The sequence below is a fragment of the Dermochelys coriacea genome, chromosome 21, assembly GCF_009764565.3.
Source record: "Dermochelys coriacea isolate rDerCor1 chromosome 21, rDerCor1.pri.v4, whole genome shotgun sequence".
Classification (NCBI taxonomy): Eukaryota; Metazoa; Chordata; order Testudines; family Dermochelyidae; genus Dermochelys; species Dermochelys coriacea.
Window position 1 is genome coordinate 17978512 of NC_050088.1, and position 23631 is coordinate 18002142.

Genomic DNA, 23631 nt, shown 5'->3' on the forward strand with positions numbered 1-23631 from the left:
CCCCAGCCCCTAGCCTATCCCAGAGAACAGAGAGGCTCTTTAAAAAAAAAAGTGCCGATGCTGGGGTGGCTGTCAGCTGTGGCAGATCCCTCCGCAGATGTAAACATACATCATAAAGGGAGAGAAGGTGGCTTGGAGACCCATGTGGCTGCCGTTGCCTGGATGGAGCTAGTCCACAGAGGGCCCTACAGATCCCCTTTAGCAGGAGAAGTGAAGGGAATCTGTAATTGCAACAGTCCCTAAAGTAAACACCCACCAAAACAAAGAAAGCCACGAACAAAGTCAACCACCATTGTTCATTTAAATAGAAAGAAATGCTACCAATGTTGTGATAGATTCATAGACCTTAATGGAGTACAGGCCTTACAAATCAAGGTGATGGCTGCCTCTCAGGACTAAAGATTCTTCTGCAAAGTCTTTCAGCAGCAGTCTGTTGCAATTCTAGTCATTTAAAACTAAATGAACAAATGGGGCACTTACCAAAAACAGAGCCAGGGATCAAAAATGGAATACAAAGTACAGTGCAAGCCCAGAGAGGAGGAATGCAACCAATGTGAGGGAGGAGAATACAACAGAGAGGTGCTTTCTGCATGAGTATCCAGACTACAGGTAGCGCAAAAAATAAGAAAACAAACCCCCTCAAATTATCAGAACTGAGAGGAAATTCCATTAAAACATGATGAAGAAAAATTGTATATAATCCAGGGGGAGGGGAGGGAGAGATGAACAAGCCTCACACTACACAATAGACAATAATGACAAATAAACAGCTTACCCAGAGCAGACATATTGTGTGTCTGACACTACATTTTGCAAGTCAAGTGTAGTTTGTAATTCCAGGACAAAATTTTGCTTGTATTGGCTCTAATGTCTGTGTTTTAGAGGGCGAATTTTTTAGGGCCAGGGACCATATCTTTCTTCAAGTTTCATACAATCATAGACATGTTAGACTGGAAGGGACTTTGAGGAGTGACCAAGTCTAGCCGCGTGCACTGTGGCAAGACCAAGTAAACCTAGATCATCCCTGACAGATATTTTTACAACCTGTTTTTTAAAACCGCCAATTATGAGGATTCCACAACTTCCCTTCGAAGCCTATTCCAGAGCTTAACCACCCTTTTAGTTAGAAAGTGTTTCCTAATATCTAACCTAACTCTCCCTTGCTGCAGATTAAGCCTTTTACTTCTTGTCCTACTTTCAGCAGACATGGAGAACAGTTAGCCACCATCCTCTTTATAACAGCCCTTACATGTATTTGAAGGCTATCAGGTTCTCCCTCAGTCTTCTTTTCTCAAGACAGAACATATCCATTTAAAAAAAAATCTTTCCTCATAAGTCAGGTTTTCTAAAGATTTTATCATATTTGTTGCTACCCTCTGGACTCTCTCCAATTTGTCCCTATCTTCCTGAAGTGTGGTGTCCAAAATTGGACATAGTACTCCAGCTGGGACCTCAGCAGTGCCAAGTAGAGTGGGACAATTACTTCCTGTGTCTTACATACAACATTCCTGTTAATACACCACAGAATGCTTTTTGCAACTGCATCACATTGTTGACTGATATTCAATTTTTGACCCACTATTACCTCCAGATCCTTTTCAGCAGTACCACCACCAGGCCAATTATTCCCCATTTTGTAGTTGTGCTGTTGATTTTTCTTTCCTAAGTGAAGTACTTTGCACTTGTCGTGTTGAATTCAGACCTATTCTCCAATTTGTCAAGATCATTTTGAATTCTAATCCTATCCTCCATAGTGCTCGCAGCCTCTGCCAGCTTTGGTGTCATCTGCAAATTTTATAACCATACTTTCCACTCCATTATCCATGTCATTAATGAAAATATTGAATAGTACCAAATCCGGGACTGACCCCTGTGGTACCCCATTAGATGCTCCCTCCCAGTTTGATAGTGAATCATTCATAACTACTCTTTGAATATAGTCTTTCAACCATTTGAGCACCCAATTTAGGGAAATGTGGTCTCGATAAAATTACAATAGCTTGCTTATGAGAATCTCATTTCAGACTGTGTCAAAAGCTTTACTAAAGTCAAGATATATCACATCTACTGCTTTCCACCTATCCACTAAGCCAATAACCTTGTCAAATAAGGAAATTAGGTTGGTCTGGCATCATTTGTTCTTGACAAATCCATGCTGGCTATTCCTTATAACCCTGTTATCCTCCAGGTGCTTACAGATTGATTAATAATTTGCTCCAGTATCTTTCCAGGTATCTTCAGTGTAACCTGGCCTTGTAAAACCTGTGTGGAGAGCAATGCCAATAAGGTACAATATCCGCATGACCAGAAGTTCCTTCAGTAAATACTAGGGTGTCTCATTTTGCTCTAGAATTGTGGCCTTGTCTACACAGGCAAGTTCCACCCATTTAGCTTAAATCATTTTTAGAACCCATTTCTTTAAACTGGTGCAAACCCCTGCATGGGCACTTATTTCAGTTTAAGAATAGCTTATTTGGGTTTACCTAGAAGTTCTTAATCAGCATAAACTAAACTAAAGAAAGCCACTCCAGTAAGAGTATCCACATTGATATTTGTACTGGTTTAACTAAATCAGTTTAAATTTACATTTTAGGCCAAGTCTACACTATCACTTACTTTGGTATAACTTATGTCATTCAGGGTGTAAACATAGGGTTACCATAAGTCCATATTTTCCCAGACATGTCCAACTTTTTGGTTCTTAAATTGCCGTCTGGGAGGAATTTTTAAATATCTAAAAATGTCTGGGATTTTGCAATTATTATTTTCCCCAAAGAAGAGTTGATCATTCAAGAAAGAGAGTGAATGTTGATCATTTGAGAAAGAAAGTGAATGTTGATCACTCCAGAGAGTGTCTGCTTTTTCCCCCTAGCTCCCAGTGCTTGTGCTGCGAAACAGCTGTTTTGCACGGCTGGGAGGGAGGGGGAACGGGGTGCGCTGAGGGGAGGAGGTGGGGCGGCGGTGGGGATTTGGGGAAGGGGTCCAATGGGGCAGGGAGGAGGCGGAGACTTTGGGGAAGGGATTGGGATGGGGCAGGGAAGAGGTGGAGTTGGGGCGGGACCAGGGGCGGGGGGGGCACAAGCAAATACGCCCCCCCCCATGGAGTGTCCTTTTTTTGAATGTTCAAATATGGTAACCCTAGTGAATAAGCCACCCCGAGTGATGTAAGTTACACTGACTTAAGCACTGGTATGGACGGTGCTATGTGGAAACAGCTACTGCTGCTTGTCGAGTTACCATAGAGCATCTTCACCAGAAATGCTGCGGCTGTGCCGATATAGTGCTTCCAGGGTAGACTAGCCCTTTCTTCTGTATGGAGCCCTTAGACTATCAGAAGTAGGCTCCTAATCTTTCCTGGGTTTGGGTGAGTCTATGCCTGTCCTATTGACAAAAAGAAAAGGAGGACTTGTGGCACCTTAGAGACTAACAAATTTATTAGAGCATAAGCTTTATTTAAATTTATTAGAGCATTCTTTTTGCGAATACGGACTAACACGGCTGCTAGTCTGAAACCTGTCCTATTGACAGTTTGTCTTTCTCACCTCCCATAAAAGATATTTCCTCACCCACCTTGTCTCTCAAATATCAGGAAAAAAAATCAGGTATCGGGGAAAAACTGAGCTCCAGGGGGCAGCGAAAGAAACAAAACCCTGCATGAGGACCGGGAGTAGCCCCAGAGAAATGTGGCCTTTACCGTGTGTTCTGGAAAGAGCCCCAGGGCTGACAACAAATGGGTTAGTGTGCCCGAGCTGCGGCCGCAAGCTATAGCGACCAGGGCCTCTCCTGGGGAACGATTTAATACCGCATCAAACACTGGGAACGGAGGGGCCGCCGATTTTCTAGCCCAAGTAGCCTGGACTCGGTGGGCCGCAGAGCCCCCTCTACAACATTGAGCTGTAGCTCACGAAAGCTTATGCTCTAATAAATTTGTTAGTCTCTAAGGTGCCACAAGTCCTCCTTTTCTTTTTCCTTACAGTGTGTATGATAAACCCATTGTTTCATGTTCTCTGTGTGTGTGTATCAATCTCCCCTCTGCATTTTCCACCAAATGCATCGGATGAAGTGAGCGGTAGCTCGCGAAAGCTTATGCTCAAATAAATTGGTTAGTCTCTAAGGCGCCACAAGTCCTCCTTTTCTTTTTGCGAACACAGACTAACACGACGGCTACTCTGACACCCTCTGCAACAGACCACCTGGGCGCCGGAGCCCTCCTCTCCCTGGAGGAGAGGGGCCTTGATGGGGGGCCCTGAGCACCAGGCACAGGGGGGCGCCCCGTGGGGGCCCCAGGGGCTCGCTCGCTCCCCCCGGCGGAGGGGCGGGGGCCTCGCCACGGCGCCCGGCCGGCCGGACTCTTTTCTCTCCCGGCTCGGCGGAGGTGCACGGCCCGCTCTGGCGGCGCTCGGCGACCAGCGTCTGTTGGTGGGTTGTTCGGCGGCGGCTGGCTGAGGAGCTGCCGGCGCCCGAGCCCGGCCATGGCCGAGTTCCTGCCGCCGCCCGAGTGCCCCGTGTTCGAGCCCAGCTGGGAGGAGTTCGCGGACCCCTTCGCCTTCATCCACAAGATCCGACCCATCGCCGAGCAGACCGGCATCTGCAAGGTGCGGCCGCCGCCGGTGAGTGCCCAGGGCCCGGCGCCGCCCGCATGGCGCCGCGGGCGGAGCGGCCCTTTGTGCGCGGCCCGGGGGGGCCCGGCCCGGCGGCCGCGGCGCCGAGCCGGGAGTCGCCCTCGGGCACGGAGCCCGGCGCGCCGGCCCCAGCGCAGGGCTGTGGCTGGCGGAGCGGCTCGGCCGGAGCCCGGGGTGCGGCCCCGCCGAGCAGCCCGCGCTGCCCAGGCGCGGCGGCGACGTGGCCTCCCGTGGCCGCGGGGCTGCGCCCGGAGCTCGGGCGGCCGGAGCGCCGCCGTGAGGCGAACCCCGCCGGCGAACTGTCCTGCGGCCCGGACAGCCCCGTTCCCTCCCGCCCGGGGCGGTGAGAGCGACGCGAAGGCCTTTGTTTCCGTACCTGCCGGGAGAGCGGAGCTGGTCCCAGGCCCGGCCGGCTCCGGCTCCGGCTCCGGCTCCGCTTCCCCCCCCGGCGAGCAGCCGGGCTCGGACCGGGGCGAGTCGAGCCGCTGCGTCCCGCGTTTATCTGCGAGCTGCCACCGCGGCCACATCCCGGGCGACTGGACCGCTGCCGGGCGCGCAGCCGGAGCCGCCCCTCTGTGCCGGGCAGCCGGTGGCTGTTGCCCTCCATGTTGCCATTGTCGTGTGCTAGGGCTGCCGCTTCCTCCCGCTGCCTTCCTCCGGGTCCAGAGTGACGTTTCTGGGGCCCTGCTAGCGGTGTGGGATCGTTTGTGCTGCAGCTACCCATTGTCTTAGCTCCACGAGGCGCAGCTGACTCTTCGGCGTAGGACTGGGAACGGGATCTTGCTTCTTGCTGGATCCCGGGCAGCCACGGCCACCATTTTAGGATCCAACACCCAGGGGCAAAAGGAGCGAGTCTGGGTCACTCTCGACCTGGAAGCTGGCACTCTGGCATGCCGCAAAAGGAGCCTGTAACTGCCCTTTCTTTCATTGAATAGTTAACATTTCTCCAATGTTATTGGCCGTAGTTAGTTGAAAAAAGCTTGAAGTGTAGTTCTAGTCGCAATCCTTTGTTTTTATGTAAAACAGTGAACTAGAATTACTTTGGTGAGAGGGGTCCTGTTGAATAAAGATTTAGCTTGATAAAAGTGGGTGTACATTTGTCTTTATTTTGAGGACAAAAAGAAAAGGAGGACTTGTGGCACCTTAGAGACTAACATTTATTTGAGCATAAGCTTTCGTGAGCTACCGCTCGCTTCATGCATCCGATGAAGTGAGCTGTAGCTCACCAAATGCATCCGATGAAGTGAGCTGTAGCTCACGAAAGCTTACGCTCAAATAAATTTGTTAGTCTCTAAGGTGCCACAAGTCCTCCTTTTCTTTTTGCGAATACAGGCTAACACAGCTGCGACTCTGAAACCTGTCATTTTGAGGACAGTGTTCTTATCCTAAAGGATAGCTATTTCAAGATACCTATACCACCCTAATGTGACAACAACAAGAAGAGTAGCTGCTACTCTGTTTAAATGATCAAAAGAGTTAAGTCTCCTCCAAGAAGGTGAGGATAAAGACACATTTTTGTGGGCTTCGTTTCAGAAGTAATTTCTCTGCACTCTGAGTATCGAGTTATATATGAGCTTTTTGATCATACACTTGGAATTCTTAAACATATTGAACTGAAATAAAATGAAGTAACTTGCTGTATTTTACACACTGAGACTATAAATGTTCATAATCAGATTGAGTAAAGTAAGCTGCATCATACAGTAAGATCTACAAATAATACTGTCTGTTTGGAAGAGGACCAACAACATGCAATTGCAGGCATGCACACACACACACACTTCTTAACTCAGTAATTAGTGAAACAGGGCAAAAATGTGTATTACTTGTGTACTGTGAAGCTAAGTGCTAACTTCATAATTGAGGTTATAAAGCCGTTTTCATTATCCCCCCCCCCAATTGTGTAGAATAATTTTCTCTGGATGGGATATGATCAACTATGGTTTTCCGCAACTGATCAGAACTGACATTTTAGATACCCTTTTCAAAGAACCACTTTTCAAAACTAATTTATATGCTGTTTGCTTGCTAGTTTACTATTAATTTTGTTCTATATGGTTTCTTAAGAGCTTTGCTCCTTAATGGGGAAGTCAGAAATGGATGGGACGTCTACAAGCTAAAATAATTTAATGCATCTTTGTCCCCTTGCCAAGGAAAGATATGTTTTCAATTATCTAACCCCCCCAAAAAAACTCACCAAAAAAGCAAAATCCAATTGGTACTGGTTATATGAATGACCATATATTTCACTGGCTTTTTGATGGGAATTCTTTGAGGATCAGCAAACATGATCCAGTGCAGCCATAGGGTGTACTGGGATTTTCAGAAAGCCTTTGACTAGGCCCCTCACCAAAGGCTATTAGGCAAACTAAGCTGTAGCTCACGAAAGCTTATGCTCTAATAAATTTGTTAGTCTCTAAGGTGCCACAAGTACTGCTTTTCTTTTTGCGAATACAGACTAACACGGCTGCTACTCTGAAACCTAAGCAGCTGTTGGATAAGAGGGAAGGTCCTCTCACGGATCAGTAACCAGTTAAAAGACAAGAAACAAAGGGTAGGAGTAAATGGTCAGTTTTCAGAATGGAGAGAGACCTTTTTTTTTTTTTTTTTTTTTTTTTTTTTTAAAAAAAAAACATCTCCCAGGAATCTATACTGTGGCTAGTGTTCAACATATTCATAAATGATCTGTAAAAAAGGATGAACAGTGAGGTAGCCAAATTTGCAGATGATACAAAATTACTCAAGATAGTTAAAGCAGACTGTGAAGTGTTACAAACGGATCTCCAAAACTGGGCAACAAAATGGCAGGTGACGTTCAGTGTTGATAAGTGCAATGTAATGCATATTGGAAAATATCCCAACTATACGTACAAAATGATGGGGTGTAAATTAGCTGTTAAGAAAGAGATTTTGGACTAATTGTGGATAGTTCTCTGAAAACATCTGCTCAATATGCAGTGGCGTTCCAAAAAGCGAATTTTAAGAACCATTTGGAAAAGGATAGATAAAACAGCGGCATTATGATATTTACTATATAAATCTATGGAACGCCCATATCTTGAATACTGTGTGCAGTTCTGGTTGCCCTATACCCCATCTCAAAAAAGATATATTAGAAATGGAATAGGTACAGAGCAGGGCAACAAAATGATTAGAGGTATGGAACAGCTTCCATATGAAGAGAGATTTAAAAAGACCTGGAATATTCAGCTTGGAAAAGAGACCACTTGGGGGGAGGAATATAATAGAGGCCTATAAAATCATGAATGGTGTAGAAAAAGTGAATAATGAAGTGTTATTTACCCCTTCACAAGAATTAGGGGTCGCCTGATGAAATTAATAGGCTGCAGGTTTAAACCAACCAAAAGGAAGTACTTCTTCACACAACACATGGTCAACCTGTGGAACTCATTGTCAGGGGATGTGGTGCAAGCCAAAAGTATAACTTGGTTCAAAAAAGAATTAGATAAGTTCATGGCTATTAGCCAAGATGGTCAGGGATGCAACCCTGTGCTCCCCCTAATCCTCTGACTGCCAGATCCTGGGACTGATCGCTTGATGATTGTCCTGTTCTGTTCATTCCCTTTGAAGCATTTGGTACTGGTCACTGTTGGAAGACAGGACACTGGGCTAGATGGACCATTGGTATGTATATTCTTATGTTCTAAATGTACGTATTTAGAGCCAGGTTGAGAACAGTGGGAGGTCCTGGTGTGGAACACTTCATGTTTAAATGGAAGCTGTGCCCTCATGAAAGTCTGGCCCCCATAGCTGCTGTTTATCCTAGATACTTGAGCCAGTCAGAGTACCATTAGTACAGTGTGTCCACATTATTTTAAGGCTTGCTTAAATTCCTATAAAGTCTCTATTCAATGCTATTTCTAGTCGTTTTTCTCAAAATGAAGTCTGAATGAATGCTTATTCCCAGTTCTTCCTGAGAAAGTGATGAAGCATTTGAAAAGCTTTCTGTTCCCGGTCTACAGTAGTGTCAGTATGATCCTGCTGATCTCAGAAGTAATAGGATGAGGAAGAATTTTTTTTCCTTAAAACCAGGATATTTGTTAGCCTTCGTTGGTTCTTATGGTGTAACATGCAGACCTTTATTTCAGGTGAAATAAATCCCAAGAATGTACACAGTGCAGCAGAGGTTGAAAACTAAAAATATCCAAGTGGATGAGCCTCTCTGAGCCTTACCTGCATTCTTTAGAGGATCAGCCTCCCAGCTCACTCTGAGGCAAACAGACATTACTGCCTGCCAGCGTCCAGATGAGCATGGAATTCATAATGCAATCGCTAGTCTTGCATTCGCTATCACTTGTGGATAATCATCAGTGGATGGAAGAAGGCTTTTGAGTATGAGTCACAGCCAAAGACTGGTGGAACCTAGTTGTAGTCGTGATCTGGAATGACCATTATTGGTGGCATAACTTCAGGGTCAGAAAGGAGACGTTTCTTTACCACTTTGGTAGATTAACCCTCACATTGCAGTGCCAGATCACAAGGATGAGAGCTTCCCATGCTATGGAAAAGAATGGTAATGGCAGTGGAAGCTCTCCATTTGTGATAGTTACTGGTCTTCTGGGCACCAGTTTGGTGTTGATAAATCCCTGGCAGGTACTGTCGTGGTGAAAGCTTTGCAGGGGATGTGATCAAGATGGCCAGTGTGTCAGAAATCATTGAGGGATTAAGCAGTTGAGAGCATGGGCAGCAGGTATAATAGGCCAGGGGAGGCACTGCCACTGCTGCCAGACCCCAGGTTGGGGGGGGGGGGGGAGTTTTGTTTTATTATGCCCCATGCAGGTTCCGGAGTGGCTGAGGAAGCAGTATGTGCTATTCAGCTTTCTGGGTTCATCAATAATCTCCCTGGACACCAGAGAGAATACTAATGAACCCAGGAAGCTGAATAGCAAATACCACCTACTCAGCTGCCCTGGAACCTGCATGGGGCATATGAAAAACTTATTTGAACAAAGTGTGAGACTTTTCCCCACAGCGGCTTGGAGTCTGGGGAGGCAAGGCGCAGCTGCGGCTGGCCTGGGACTCCTTGGGGGGAGGAGGAGATGGGACTCATGGCTCTGGCTGTGGCGGAGGGACAGGGGTTCTTTGGGCTCCGGCTGTGCAGGGAGGTTGATTGAGAACCATTTTATCTCGGGACTATATTTTATACTGCCTCCCCAAGAAGTTGAGTCCACCAACAGGACCATACTAGCATACTACCTTCTGGCAATGCCAGAATTCCCCAAAACTCTGGGTTTTCTAAAGTGGTCAAAGGGAACTCCCTTCTCCCCCTCCCTCCCATTTCCACCAGCATTGACATTAAATTTAAAACTGGAATAAACCTTCTGGGTCATGAAATACAGGCCCTTGTTCTCACAGGCAAGCCTGTTAAGTGATTGTATTTTGTTTCATTTGTAATTCAGGGTGGCCCTGCAATACCTACATTTGCCATTGTTGACCTACACTGGCTAATTTAGCAGTTATTATGTTTTCCTGCTGCTTTTTATGTAACATGGAAAAGCAAAGGTGAAGTTTTCTGTGAATAGTGGTGTGCTGTACTGGCATCAAACTGTGCACAGGCAGCACAGCTTGTGATTGGTGCACTGCATAAAGTAGAAACGTGTTGTCAATATATTCTCAAACTAAGAATGGGAAAATTGGATACAGAACAGTGGATTTAGTATGAACAAGTATTATGTTACATGCTGTGAAGTGGTAAGATTTCTTTTTTATGCGTTTAAAGTAGGGCTGGGCAAACTTTTTGGCCTGAAGGCCACATTGGGGTTGCGAAACTGTATGGAGGGCCGGGTAGGGAAGGCTGTGCCCTCCCAAACAGCCTGGCTCCCGCCCCCCTGACTGCCCCCCTCAGACTCCTGACCCATCCAACCCCCCCCCCGCTCCTTGTCCCCTGACCACCTCCTCCAGGGACCCCCAACCGCCCCCCAGGAGCAAACTCTCTATCCAACCCCCCCGTCCCCTGACTGCCCCGACCCCTGACAGGGCCCCCGGGACTCCCGATCCATCCAGCCCCCCCCCTTGTCCCCTGACTGCCCCCTCCTGGGACCCCCTGCCCCTAACTGCCCCTCCCAGGACCCCACCCCCATCCGACCCCGCTCCCTGCCTCCTGACCGCCCCCCCGTGACCTCCTGCCCCTTATTCAACTATCCCCCACCCCCTTACCATGCTGCTCAGAGTGGCAGGACAAGCTTATTGAAAGCTTGGGAGGTGGGCGGGCGCAAGCCGCGTTGCACACGCAGTGGCATGACTGCGGGGGAGGGGGGCACCAGGGGAGGGGCCGGGGGCTGGCTAGCTTCCCTGGCCAGGAGCTCGGGGGCCTGGCAGGACGGTCCTGCGGGTCATAGTTTTACCACCTCTGGTTTAGAGTGTGCTTTATTTATTATGTTTTTTTATTTACATGATGAATACATTTAAGGAGTAGGTTATTGTAAAATTTGGCATTCATGTGGTTGGGTTATAATCTGGATAATACGATGGATTTGTTGGTAAGGGCACTTTATGGTGTATTGATGTTTAAGAACAGTATCATTGCAGTAGAGATTTACTATCTATAATGATGCAATGCTTTACAAAATATTAGATCTAAGAAGAGGAAAAGCAGAGAGAGGTTATTCATGGAGGTACACTGGTACACAAACAAGGATTCTATCTTGGTTGGAGGAGTATAAAATAAGGGTCATGGCAGGATAAGAATCTTAAATTAATAAAGAGGAAGGACTGATTCCAGTATAAGAACAAGGAAATGATGCAAAAATTTGAGGTGTAAAGGGAAGACCAAGAAGTAACATTATACACTAACTATCTTACAGTTCAGCTCTGACATTAAAAAAGTAACATGTACAAGAGGAGGGAAGTGTGTCTGGAAGAACAGCTACTAAAGTTAGACTTTTTAAAATCAGCAAGTCCAGATAACGTGTATCCAATAATTTTAAAAGAACTGGCTGAGGAGCTCACTGGACCATTAATGTTGATTTTTAATAAGTCTTGGAGCACTAGGGAAATTCCAGTAGACTGAAAGAAAGCTAATGTTGGCCAATATTTAGAAAGGGTAAATGGTATTACCCAGTTATTTATAGGCCTGTCTGTTTGACATCCGTCCTGAGCAAGATAATGGACCAGCTGATATGGGACTCGATTATAAAGAATTAAAGGAGGGTAATGTAATTAATTGCAATCAGAACTGGTTTATGGAAAATGTATCCTGTCAAACTAACTTGACATCTTTTTTTTTATGAGATTACAAATTTGGTTGATAAAGCTAATAGTGTTGACGTAAACATACTTATAAAATTCGTTAAGGCATTTGACCTGATACCACATGATGTTTTGATTTAAAAAACAAATAACTTAGAACAATATAAAATTAACCTGGCACACACACAATGGAATGAAAACTGGCTAACTGTTTGGTCTCAGTATGTAACAATAAATGGAAAATCATTAAGTGTGTGCGTTTCTGGTGGGGTCCTTCAGGGATAGTTTCTTGGCTCTGTGCTGTTTAACATTTTTGTCAATGACCTGGAAAAAAACATAAAATCACCACTGATAAAATTACAGAGAACACAAACATTAGGGGAATGGTAAATAATGAAGAGGACAGGTCACTGATTCAGAGTGAACTAGATCGCTTGGTAAACTGGGCACAAGCAAACAATATGCGTTTTAATATGTCTAAATGTAAATGAATCCATCTGGGAGCAAAGAATATAGGCCATATTTACAGGATGGGGGAAGTCAATCCTGAGAAACACTGACTCTGAAAAAGATGTGGGGGTTGTTGTAGTGGATAATCAACTGAATATGTGTGTGACACTGTGGCCAAAAAAGCCAGTGCAGTCCCAGGCTGCATAAACAGGGAAATCTGGAATAGGAATAAAGAGGTTATTTTACCTCTGTATTTGGCACTGCTGCTGGAATACTGTGTCCTTTTTCTGGTGCTCACAATTGAAGAAGGATGTTGGAAAAATTGGAGATGGTTCAAAGAAGAGCCACAAGAATGATTAAAGGCTTAGAAAACATCCCTTGTAGTGCTAGACTCAAGGAGCTCAATCTATTTAATTGAACAAAGAGAAGGTTAAGAGGTGACTTGATTAGTCTGTAACAGAGGAAGTTAGTCTCTTTTCATTTGTGAACCCCTAAAATATTTCAAGTGGAGGTATGGATCCTTTGGAAATCTTAGACATAGTCTGCGGACCCACAGGGGTCCGCGAACCACAGGTTGAAAACCACTATAAGTACCTGTATCGGGAACACATATTGATAATGAGCTTTTCAGTTTAACCAAGAAAGGTATAACACTGTCCAGTGGCTGGAAATCAAAGTTGGACAAATTCAGACTGGAATTATAGTTTAAAGTTTTAATGCTGAGAGTAATTAACCATTGGAACAATTTGCCAAGGGTTGTGATGGATTCTTCATCAGTCACAATTTTTAAATCAAAATTGGATGTTTTTCTAAAAGATCTTCTTTAGAAATTATTTTTGGGAGGTTCTGTGGCCTGTTATATAGGAGTTCAGATGAGACGATCACAATGATTCCATCTGAACTTGGAATGTATGGATTTAGGGACAATATATTCTCTTAAGAGTGCATTTTGTTTGAGTACTCCTTTAGGTTTTCACTTTCTTGTCGTGGAATGGAAAACCTCGAAAAAGGTTTGTGGGGGAGCTGAGGATTAGAGTGCAGTCCAGTTACTGTTGTTGTCCTGATTGATGCCATGGTTTTGGGCAGGTGGTTCAGAGGCTAGTTTTCAGAAGTCAGTTTTTGTTGGGCCTTTATTTGTTAAACAATTCCAACTGCAATTGTCAGTCTTCCCTTTGCATCTCCCGCTCATTCCTTATATATTTCCTTGTCCTCCTACTGGAATCATTCCTTCCTTTTCATTAATTTAAGATTGTCCTACCTTTTGGTGATGATTACTCTTATTTTATACTCCTTCAACCAAGTCTGAAAACTTGTTTGTGTACCAGTGCACCCTCATGAATATCCTTTCTCTCTTTTCCTCCTCTTAGACATCACATTTTGTTTGACTGTATCCACAGTGGTGGAACACTTATCTGTTTTGCACTATGTGTATTGCAGGAGTTAGCTTTACTGTGAGAAATAAGAAACAATTAACAAGCATAGCAATTCTGCATCCATCTTTTGGTATTCCCAAGTAACAATCTCAGTTCAGTTTCAGTTTTCCAGTACCTACTTGGAAGCCATTTTCTCTTTGGACTAGAAATTGAAGGGATAGCATACTACAGGGATGTTGTCAAAATCAAGCAATAAAAATGAGAAACTCAAGTTGAAGTACTATTGAATGCTAAAATGTTCAGGTATGGAAATGCATAGTTGGCACCTAAACAACCATAACTCCACTCTGATAAACATTTTAAAGCAGGTCCAGATAACTCGAACCCCAGTTGTCTGTGGAGCTGTCTGGATTGTTGGTGTTAGATTTTCAATAAATCTTGGAATTCAGGGAAAGTTTGAGAGTACTGGAAGAAAACCAATGTGCCCAGGTAGCTTGACATACTCTTGGACAAAATAATGGAATGGCTGACAAGGGACTCTCAGTAAGGACCTAAATAAGCTGGTAACTGATGCCATTCAACATAATAAAATGAAAAATGGGCCCTTTCAAATGGGCTTGGTAATTTAATCGCTTCAAAAAACAAGTTTGATAAAGGTAATTGTGTTAACAATCTTTTTTGACTTATAGAAGTCATTTGACTTAATGTGATAGAGCATTCGAATTAAAAATCAGTATTATGCAAAATCAGTATAGCACATTGAACGGCTTAGAAACTAGCTAAGAAGCTAATAAAAAGAAAAGGAGTACTTGTGGCATCTTAGAGACTAACAAATTTATTAGAGCATAAGCTTCCGTGAGCTTCATCCGATGAAGTGAGCTGTAGCTCACGAAAGCTTATGTTCAAATAAATTTGTTAGTCTTTAAGGTGCCACAAGTACTCCTTTTCTTTTTGCGAATACAGACTAACACGGGTGCTACTCTGAAACCCAAGAAGTTAATGTAATTGTTCATAAGGAATCAGTAATTTTTTTTTTTTTTAATGGGGATGTCACTGGTTCTCAGGGCACTGCTATCTAATATTTTTTATCAAAGATCTGGAAGAAAATTTAATTGCTGATTAAAATTTGCAGGGAGCAGTGGAGTGGTAAATAATGGTGGGGATAGATCACTGTTACATAGCCATTTGGATTGCTTGATAAATTGGGCATGATGAAACAATATGCATTTCAATTGGGCTACATGCAAGGCCATACATCTACAAACAAGAACAAAGAATGTAGATCACGCTCTCAGGATGAGGGACTTGGTCTTAAAGGCCAAATGAGTTAAAAGTGTTTTAAACTCTTTCACTATCCAACATTAAAACAATTATATAAAGGTTCTCCCCCCCCCCCCCCCCCCCCGAGAAGCCGTTGTTTGCTTGGTTTGTTGGCAAATGCCCAAAAGCATTTTAAAGTTGAAAGCTTATTGATCATACACAAGAAAGGACAAAAAATCAAAACAAACATTGACATTGAAACAGAAACTGAGGAATTACGCAAAAACATTCAAAACCTATTTAAGTCTCTCTCTTTTTGGAGGCAAAATATCAGTCTCTTATTTTCACCAATAACCTTTCTTTGATGAGAAGGAAAAGTTTAATTTTACTCTATCCTGATGTATGAAGGGTATTCACTTCTACTTTTTTCCCCGCAGACAGACATAGGGAGATGAGAGATGGGATAGAAAAGGTGGGGCAAATATGGCTTTTGTTGATGATTTTTGGAATACTGGACGGTTGTTCAGTTACAAATGGATGCTTTTTGACTGGCAGGTTGACCATAACATCTGTTGCTTGGACCCTGGTTTGCATTCTGGTTAGGGACATCATCTAATTGGGTCCTTTTCTCCTTAGATGGGGGCAGGTTTGTGGATATCTCATCTTGCTGTGCTGGTGCAGTGATGTTAATTTCAGGATTTCATGAAAAGCCAAGCGAGCGAGAGAGGATAGGAGGAAAGAAATAGTCAGACAGAAAGTAGCACAAAAGCAGGGAGGGAGGCAGAACAGACGATCGTTCATAGACTATCATGGTTGGAAGGGACCTCAGGAGGTCATCTAGTCCATCCCCCTGCTCAAAGCAGGACCAATCCCCAACTAAATCATCCCAGCCAGGGATTTGTCAAGCCTGACCTTAAAAACTTCTAAGGAAGGAGATTCCACCACCTTCCTAGATAATGCATTCCAGTGTTTCACCACCCTCCTAGTGGAAAAAGTTTTTCCTAACATCCAACCTAAACCTCCCCCACTGCAACTTGAGACCATTACTCCTCAACTATCAAATCCCCCCTCATTCTTCTCCTCCGCAGACTAAACAATCCCAATTCCCTCAGCCTCTCCTCATAAGTCATGTGTTCCAGTCCCCTAATCATTTTTGTTGCCCTCCACTGGACGTTTTCCAATTTTTCCACATCCTTCTTGTAGTGTGGGGCCCAAATCTGGACACAGTACTCCAGATGAGGCCTCACCAACGTCGAATAGAGGGGAACGATCACATCCCTCGATCTGCTGGCAATGCCCCTACTTCATCCCAAAATGCTATTGGCCTTCTTGGCAACAAGGGCACACTGTTGACTCATATCCAGCTTCTCGTCCACTGTAACCCCTAGGTCCTTTTCTGCAGAACTGCTGCCTAGCCATTCGGTGCCTAGTCTGTAGTGGTGCATGTTCTTCTTCCGTCCGAAGTGCAGGAATTTTCACGTATCCTTGTTGAACTTCATCAGATTTCTTTTGGCCCAATGCTCAAATTTGTCTAGGGCCCTTTGTGTCCTATCCCTACACTCCAGCATATCTACATCTCCTCCCAGTTTAGTGTCATCTGCAAACTTTGCTGAGGGTGCAATCCACACCATCCTCCAGATCTTTTAATGAAGATATTGAACAAAACTGGCCCGAGGACTGACCTTTGGGGCACTCCACTTGATACCGGCCAACTAGACATGGAGCCATTGATAACTACCCGTTGAGACTGACAATCTAGCCAGCTTTCTATCCACCTTATCGTCCATTCATCCAGCCCATACTTCTTTAACTTGCTGGCAAGAATACTGTGGGAGACCGTATCAAAAGCTTTGCTAAAGTTAAGGAACAACATGTCCACTGCTTTCCCCTCATCCACAGAGCCAGTTATCTCATCATAGAAGGCAATTAGATTAGTCAGGCATGACTTGCCCTTGGTGAATCCATGCTGACTGTTCCTGATCACTTTCCTCTCCTCTAAGTACTTCAGTATTGATTGCTTGATGACCTGCTCCATGATTTTTCCAGGGACTGAGGTGAGGCTGACTGGCCTGTAGTTCCCACGATCCTCCTTCTTCCCTTTTTTACATGCCTCTGTGGTCCTGACAGTTAGGGATCCCCACTGATGGGCTGAGGACTGGATGTTGTGATATGATTTTCAGGACTCACAGGTGAAAGATAAAATTCCTTAAACAAGAGCAAGGCCTGATGACCTTCCTTTAGGGAAAAAAAATCCTTTGGTCTGCTCTGCTTCCTCTGGCTTGGGGTTGCTGAGATGAGAGTGGGTGATATTTTTCAATCTCTTTTTCAGAATGCCAAAAAGTGGAAAAAGTGAGTGGTACAGTTTATCCCCTCATTATTTTGTCCACAAATTAGGTCTAATATCTGCCACACCAGATTATCTATTAATTTCTGGACCCACATCTTGTTTGTTAATTCGAATCTCAACATAATCCTTGAATATATCAGTAGGCCTTTTTTGTATGGACTAATTTAGAGTCTGTCTGGTTTTCTTGCACTTGTTCATAACATTCTTTATTGGAAGTAACTTGGCCTATTTTCCATGGTTAGCAGGCAAAAAGTTACTTTGTTACACCTTTGAATTTTTACATACTTTTTTACAGTTGAACTCATAAATAGGGTAAATTTCTAGGCACAGTAATCACAACAGACACTATCCTGGAAACAGTGACTGAAAAAGAATTTGGGGTTGTGGTGAAAACCAATTAAATGTGAGTTGCCGGAGGGATGCTGTGGTTGAAGGAGCTAATGCCATACTTGGAAGGTATAGACAGAGGAGTCAGGGACTTTACCTCTGTATACAGCATGGGTGAGACCAATACTGGAGTACAGTGTGCAGTTCTGGTGTCCTCATTTAAAAAGAATACTGCAAAAGTAGAGATGGTACAGCAAAGAGCCACCAAAATGATTCTAAGTTTGGAAAATGTATTTTACAGTGAGAGACTTAAGGAACTCAATCTGTTTAGCTAATCAAAAAGAAAACTTAGAGATGACTTGTATAGAAATCAAAATCAGCTTCTTGGGGACAAAATACATGAATGGCCATGGTGGCTCAGACTAATGGTCTATCTAGCCCAATATCCTGTCTTCTGACAGTGGTAAATGCCAGTTATTTCAAAGGGAATGAACAGGACACGGCAATTATTGAATGATCCATCTCCTTGTTGTCCAGTCCCAGCATCTGTCAGGAGAGACTTAGGAACACACAGACCATGGGGTTGCATTCCTGACAATCTTGGCTAATAGCCATTAATGGACCTCTCCTCCATGAACTTAGTTAATTGTTTTTGGAACCTAGTTATAGTTTTATAACTAAAGGGCCCTTTAGCCTATTGAAAAAAGATGTAACAAGAACCAGTGGCTGGAAGCTGAAGCCAGACAAATACAAATGAGGAATAAGGCGCATATGTCTAGCAGTGAGGTGATTAACCATTGGAACAAACTACCAAAAGATGTGGTGCATTCTTTTGAGATCTTTATTTTATGCTGAGATTGAATTGCTTCTTAAAGAATATGTTCGAGTTCAAGCCTAAATTATTAGGTTTGATGCAGGAATTTATAGGTGAAATTCTCTGGTCTCTGTCATACAGGAGAGCAGACTAGATGATTCTAGTTATCAGATGGTCCCCTTCTGGTTTAAAACCAGTGAATCTGTCAGCCACTGTCTATGCTTAGCTAAACACTTCATGCTGAAAGGGAATAGTAGCTCATGAGGGTAAGAGTTGTAGGTGGGTGGGGAGGAATGGGATGCTGGGATTTGAGAATCACAGAGAAACTGATCTGAGAGTGTTAAGAATGGGTTGGGTAGCAGCCACTTGTACTGCATGTACAGGGGAGAGAAAAGTGGTTGAGGGGAAGAGGTGGACTGTTGTGTCCTCCTGTGAGTCTCTATCTGGCTTTTTACAAACATTAATGGCAACATACATCAGAACTTGGGAAAACACTTCCCCCAGGCATCACACATGCAGAGTGAGTTTCCACCAGTACATTTTACAGTTAAAAAGATGCATATTTCAATTCCTCCTTAAGGTGCCTATGTCACGACCTCTGGAATCTTCTGCTGAGTGGTATCCATTGGGTCCTTTATCCCCTGCCCCTTGCAGAGGATTCTGAGGGTATAAAGTGGAGAGTGTAGTCACTCTGAACTGTCAAAGGTACTTCAAGCTCATATCACACACAGCTTTTTTGACGTTTTTCAACTTCTGCCCTTTCAAGGCTATTTTTGTTTTTAAGTTAGAAAAACTGACTGAGAAACTAGCTTTTTCTTTAAAAAGAAAAGATGTTCACCCAGGATGAGCCAGTGCTTCTGAAGTCAAGTCAAATAAATCTGGCAATGTGTGGGTCCAGCTTCTGGATCCAAAAAATTTGCTCAGTGCAGTTGTTATCTACCCAGTTTAAGCAGTGTCCAGGAGGCCCCCCTGCACCCCCTAGTCTCATCTGACTGGATCAGTCAGATGTTAAGGATCTGGCACTGTCACCCAAAACTGCTGGCATATGCAGCCTCAAGTCCCTGGATCTGTTGGGGGTGCGGAGAAATCAAGGCTGATGCTGAGGATCCAGCACTGCTGACCCAGGTGAATCACATGGAGAGTGGCTCTGTACTCGGCATAAGTAGCATAGAGGTTTCTGGTGCTAAAGACCAGTTTCATTTGACATTATGACTAGTATATGCAGTACCATGGACAAAAGAATGGCCATTCTGGGTCAGATCAAAGTTCCATCTAGCCCAGTATCCTGTCTTCCGACAGTGGCCAATGCCATGTGCCCCAGAGGGAATGAACAGATAATCATCAAGTGATCCATTCCGTGTTGCTCATTCCCAGCTTCTGGGAAACAGATGGAACAGTGTGCAGGGTAGGGCATCATGATAGTGTCTAGTCCAAGCTGATGCTATCGGTACTCGGAGCTAGTGAACTTACTCATTCAGTGGCCCATCACCCAGCTGTCCCAGACCTAGTCTCAGTTCAATGATCCATTAACCAGTGATCCTGCACCTTGTCTCTCAGTGCAGTGGATGAGTCCTACATCGGTCATCATTGGCTATTCCTTGATACGGGGGTGATTCTACTGGGGGGAGAAAGGTCATTCAGAGACTTAAGATGGCTGAGGAGTCCAATCTGTGCCCTACAGGTTTTTCCACATATAAGACAGGTGGTTGTTTGGAGAGAGCACAACTGGTGGCCAGGATGTTGTACACTTTCCTTCCTCTGCCGTTTCTCAGCCTCTTGAGCAAGATGATTCTCTTCAAAACGAGCTGAAGGTTGATAGGTGATGCGATGCCATTGCACCCTATTGTCAGCCAGCTCTTCCCAATTCGTGGAGTCAGTGCCTCCCTTCTTAAGATATATTTTCAGGGTGTCCTTGTAGCGTTTCCTCTGTCCCCCATGAATTCTCTTACCATGACTAAATTGAGAAAAGAGGTAGATAAGTATCACCCATCTGCAGACAGTGACCAGTCCAGCAAAGTTGATGTTTCATAATTTTTGCCTCAACACTGATGATGTTGGCGCAGAGAGAACGCTGGCATTGGTATGACAATCTTCCCATCTGATAGAGAGAATCTTCCTCAGGCAGTGTTGGCGGTACCACTACAGATGCTTAATATGGCTTTGGTATGTCATCCATGTCTCGCACCCATAAAGAGTGGGGATGACTACTGCATTGAAAATGTTAACAGTGAGGGTAACTAACCATCAGAATAGTTGACTGAGGGAAATGGTGGATTCTTGTTCACTTGGTGTCTTAATTTTGACCGATATCTAGTCTTGATTTAATGTTCTAGTTAAACCACAACATGGAGTATATACTGTGAAATTATAAGAAATTAATGGTCCCTCCTTGGCCTTAAAACTATGAATCTTTTGAGATAAACCAAAATAACTAATGTTAAATTCAACTGGTTAGGAGAACTACTTGAAATATTAGTGTGAATGTACAGAGGCACTGGTAAATAACCTTTCTTTTCCAGTTCACAAGAACATCACTTGAATTTCAGATTGAATTTTGCTGATATTACGTATATTTGTACTCCAATTTAGTTTATTCAATTGTAGCTGTAATATTGACATGGTCAGGCAAACAACAAAGGTATACAGTCACTTGAAGATGCAGGTAAGCACGTAGTGGGATTCCAGAAGCATCTAATTTACACTGAAAGTCAATGGGAGTTAGGCACCTAATTTGCTTAGGCACGTCTGTAAAATTGAAGTAGTGCTTTTCTCTCTTTTTAGGTGTTTGGATACCTTTGTAAATCTGGTTTATAGCCCCCAGTTTTCTGGAATGAATGTGGATTTCCAGAGGGTCATGTAGTTCCTCTTTATCATGCAAGGATTGTAGATTGCACTGGCCTTGAACATCTCCAGTATTGATGATTCCTGTACTTGTATTTTTTTGTGCTAAAGGTGATGCTTCTGATTACTTTCATGTGTACTTAAGGCCTGATCTTGAGAGGTGCTGAGTAACCTCAGTTAGATACACTGATGGTAAGTGTTGTATTAAAAGCCTTGAGAGAGATGCTGGTACATTGAAGTCTTTGGGAGATGAAGGTGCTCAGCATCTCACAGGATTGGTTCTAGTTGCTGAGACTACATTGTGTAACTGAAACTTAAATTTATTCTCTTCCTAAAACACAATTGTAAATAATTTTTAAATAGAATTTTAAATTGAACTACAAAATCTCAAACAAAATTTTTTTTTTCCATCTTAACTGCCCCAAAGTCAGGAAATGAAAATTTAGGCATTAATAGTAATTTAGCACAATTACGCAGCCTGTATTTATTATATACATCTAAACATTCATGATTTAGACATTGGAAAGCAAAACAGGAATAGCAAGTAAAAGAATTGTGCAATATGGAAAAGTAAATATTACTTGAAGAACCTTAATTCTTATCTCATTTGTTTTAGAGCAGGGGTGGGCAAACTTTTTGGTCCGAGGGCCACATCGGGATGCGAAAGTGTATAGAGGGCTGGGTAGGGAAGGCTGTGCCTCCCCAAACTGCCTGGCTCCTGCCCCCTATCCACCGCCACACACTTCCCACCCTCGCCTGTCCCCCTCAGAACCCCTGACCTATCCAACTACCCCCCGCTCCTTATTCCCTGACTGCCCCCTGGAACCCCACCCCCTATCTGACCAACCGCCCGCCCGACCTCATCCCCTATCCACACCCCTGCCCCCTGACAGGCCCCCCGGGACTCCCACGCCTATCTAACCCCCCTGATCTCTGTCCCCTGACTGCCTCCTCCTCAGAATCTCCACCCCCTGTCCCCTGACTACCCTCCGGGACCTCCTTCTCCTTATCCAACCCCCCAGCTCCCTGCCCCCTTACTATGCCGCTCAGAGCAGCAGGAGCTTGCAGCCATGCCACCGTGCTGCTGGCGCAGCGAGCTGAGGCTGCGGGGAGGGATGGGGGGGGGAGACAGCAGGGGAGGGGCTGGGGCTAGCCTCCGGGGCCAGGAGCTCAGGGGCCGGGCAGGACGGTCCTGCAGGCCATAGTTTGCCCACCTCTGGTTTAGAGCATTTAAGTCATAATCTTAACATCCCATTAGTGTAGGTATTTAAAGAAATTATTTTTTCCCCAGTAAATAATGGGAAAATCCAGAACAATGGCTGTTGGGGAGCTCACAAGTGCATCTTTAATGGAAATACTCAAGTTTGTAAAACTTGAGTACATTCTTAATGGAAATTATTGGGTCTGAGCAGTCATCTTGAACTGCTGTTTTCAACTGCAGGGTTTAATTCATGAGTAGCTGTGCTGGAGAGAGTCTCCCTCTTGTGGTTCTGCTGTGTTTCACAGGAGCATAAAATTTCTGTAGCAAAATAAATAGAATTTATTGAAAATTAAAGGTTGTTTCAGATCACAAACAACTTGTGTGTCAGGAGAAATAGTAAATTTAAATTGGATTAAAAAAGTATTAAAATTGTTTCAACAGCTGCAGCATTCACTGTATTTTCACAACATCCTGAAAAATGTGTAGATATGTACTTATCCCCATTTCACAAATTGTGGAAACTGAAACCAACAGACAAAGTGATTTTGCTGAAGGCTATATAATGAATCTGTGATAGGATTGGTCAAACTGGACAGTCTCTACATAAAAGAATGAATGGACGCAAATCAGACGTCAAGAATTATAACATTCAAAAACCAGTTGGAGAACACTTCAGTCTCTCTGGTCACTCGATTACAGACCTAAGAGTGGCTATCCTTCAACAAAAAAGCTTCAAAAACAGACTCCAACGAGAGACTGCTGAATTGGAATTAATTTGCAAACTGGATACAATTAACTTAGGCTTGAATAGAGACTGGGAATGGATGAGTCATTACACAAAGTAAAACTATTTCTCCATGTTATATTAATTTATATTAAATTATAATACCTCAGATATTCTTGTTAACTGCTGGAAATATCCTACCTTGCTTGTCACCATGAAAGGTTTTCCTCCTTTTCCCCCCCCCTGCTGCTGGTGATGGCTCATCTTAAGTGATCACTTTCCTTACAGTGTGTATGATAAACCCATTGTTTCATGTTCTCTGTGTGTGTATATCAATCTCCCGTCTGTTTTTTTCCACCAAATGCATCCGATGAAGTGAGCTGTAGCTCACGAAAGCTTATGCTCAAATAAATTTTAGTCTCTAAGGTGCCACAAGTACTCCTTTTCTTTTTGCGAGTACAGG

General features: G+C 43.9%; 1 protein-coding gene across 9 annotated transcripts in view; it reads left to right on the top strand.

Annotated features, from left to right (window-relative positions):
• Positions 1-4367: 4367 nt before the first annotated feature.
• Positions 4368-23631, top strand: part of KDM5B (lysine demethylase 5B) — a 204053-nt gene continuing 184789 nt past the window's right edge. For 7 of the 9 annotated variants that reach the window (XM_043500701.1, XM_043500706.1, XM_038379466.2 and 4 more), the window contains exon 1: positions 4368-4610. In XM_043500701.1, coding sequence (XP_043356636.1) covers positions 4473-4610 — 138 coding nt within the window. In that variant the 5' untranslated portion in view covers positions 4368-4472. The remainder of the gene's footprint in view (positions 4611-23631) is intronic. The other 2 variants (XM_043500702.1, XM_043500703.1) reach the window with 1 other exon arrangement.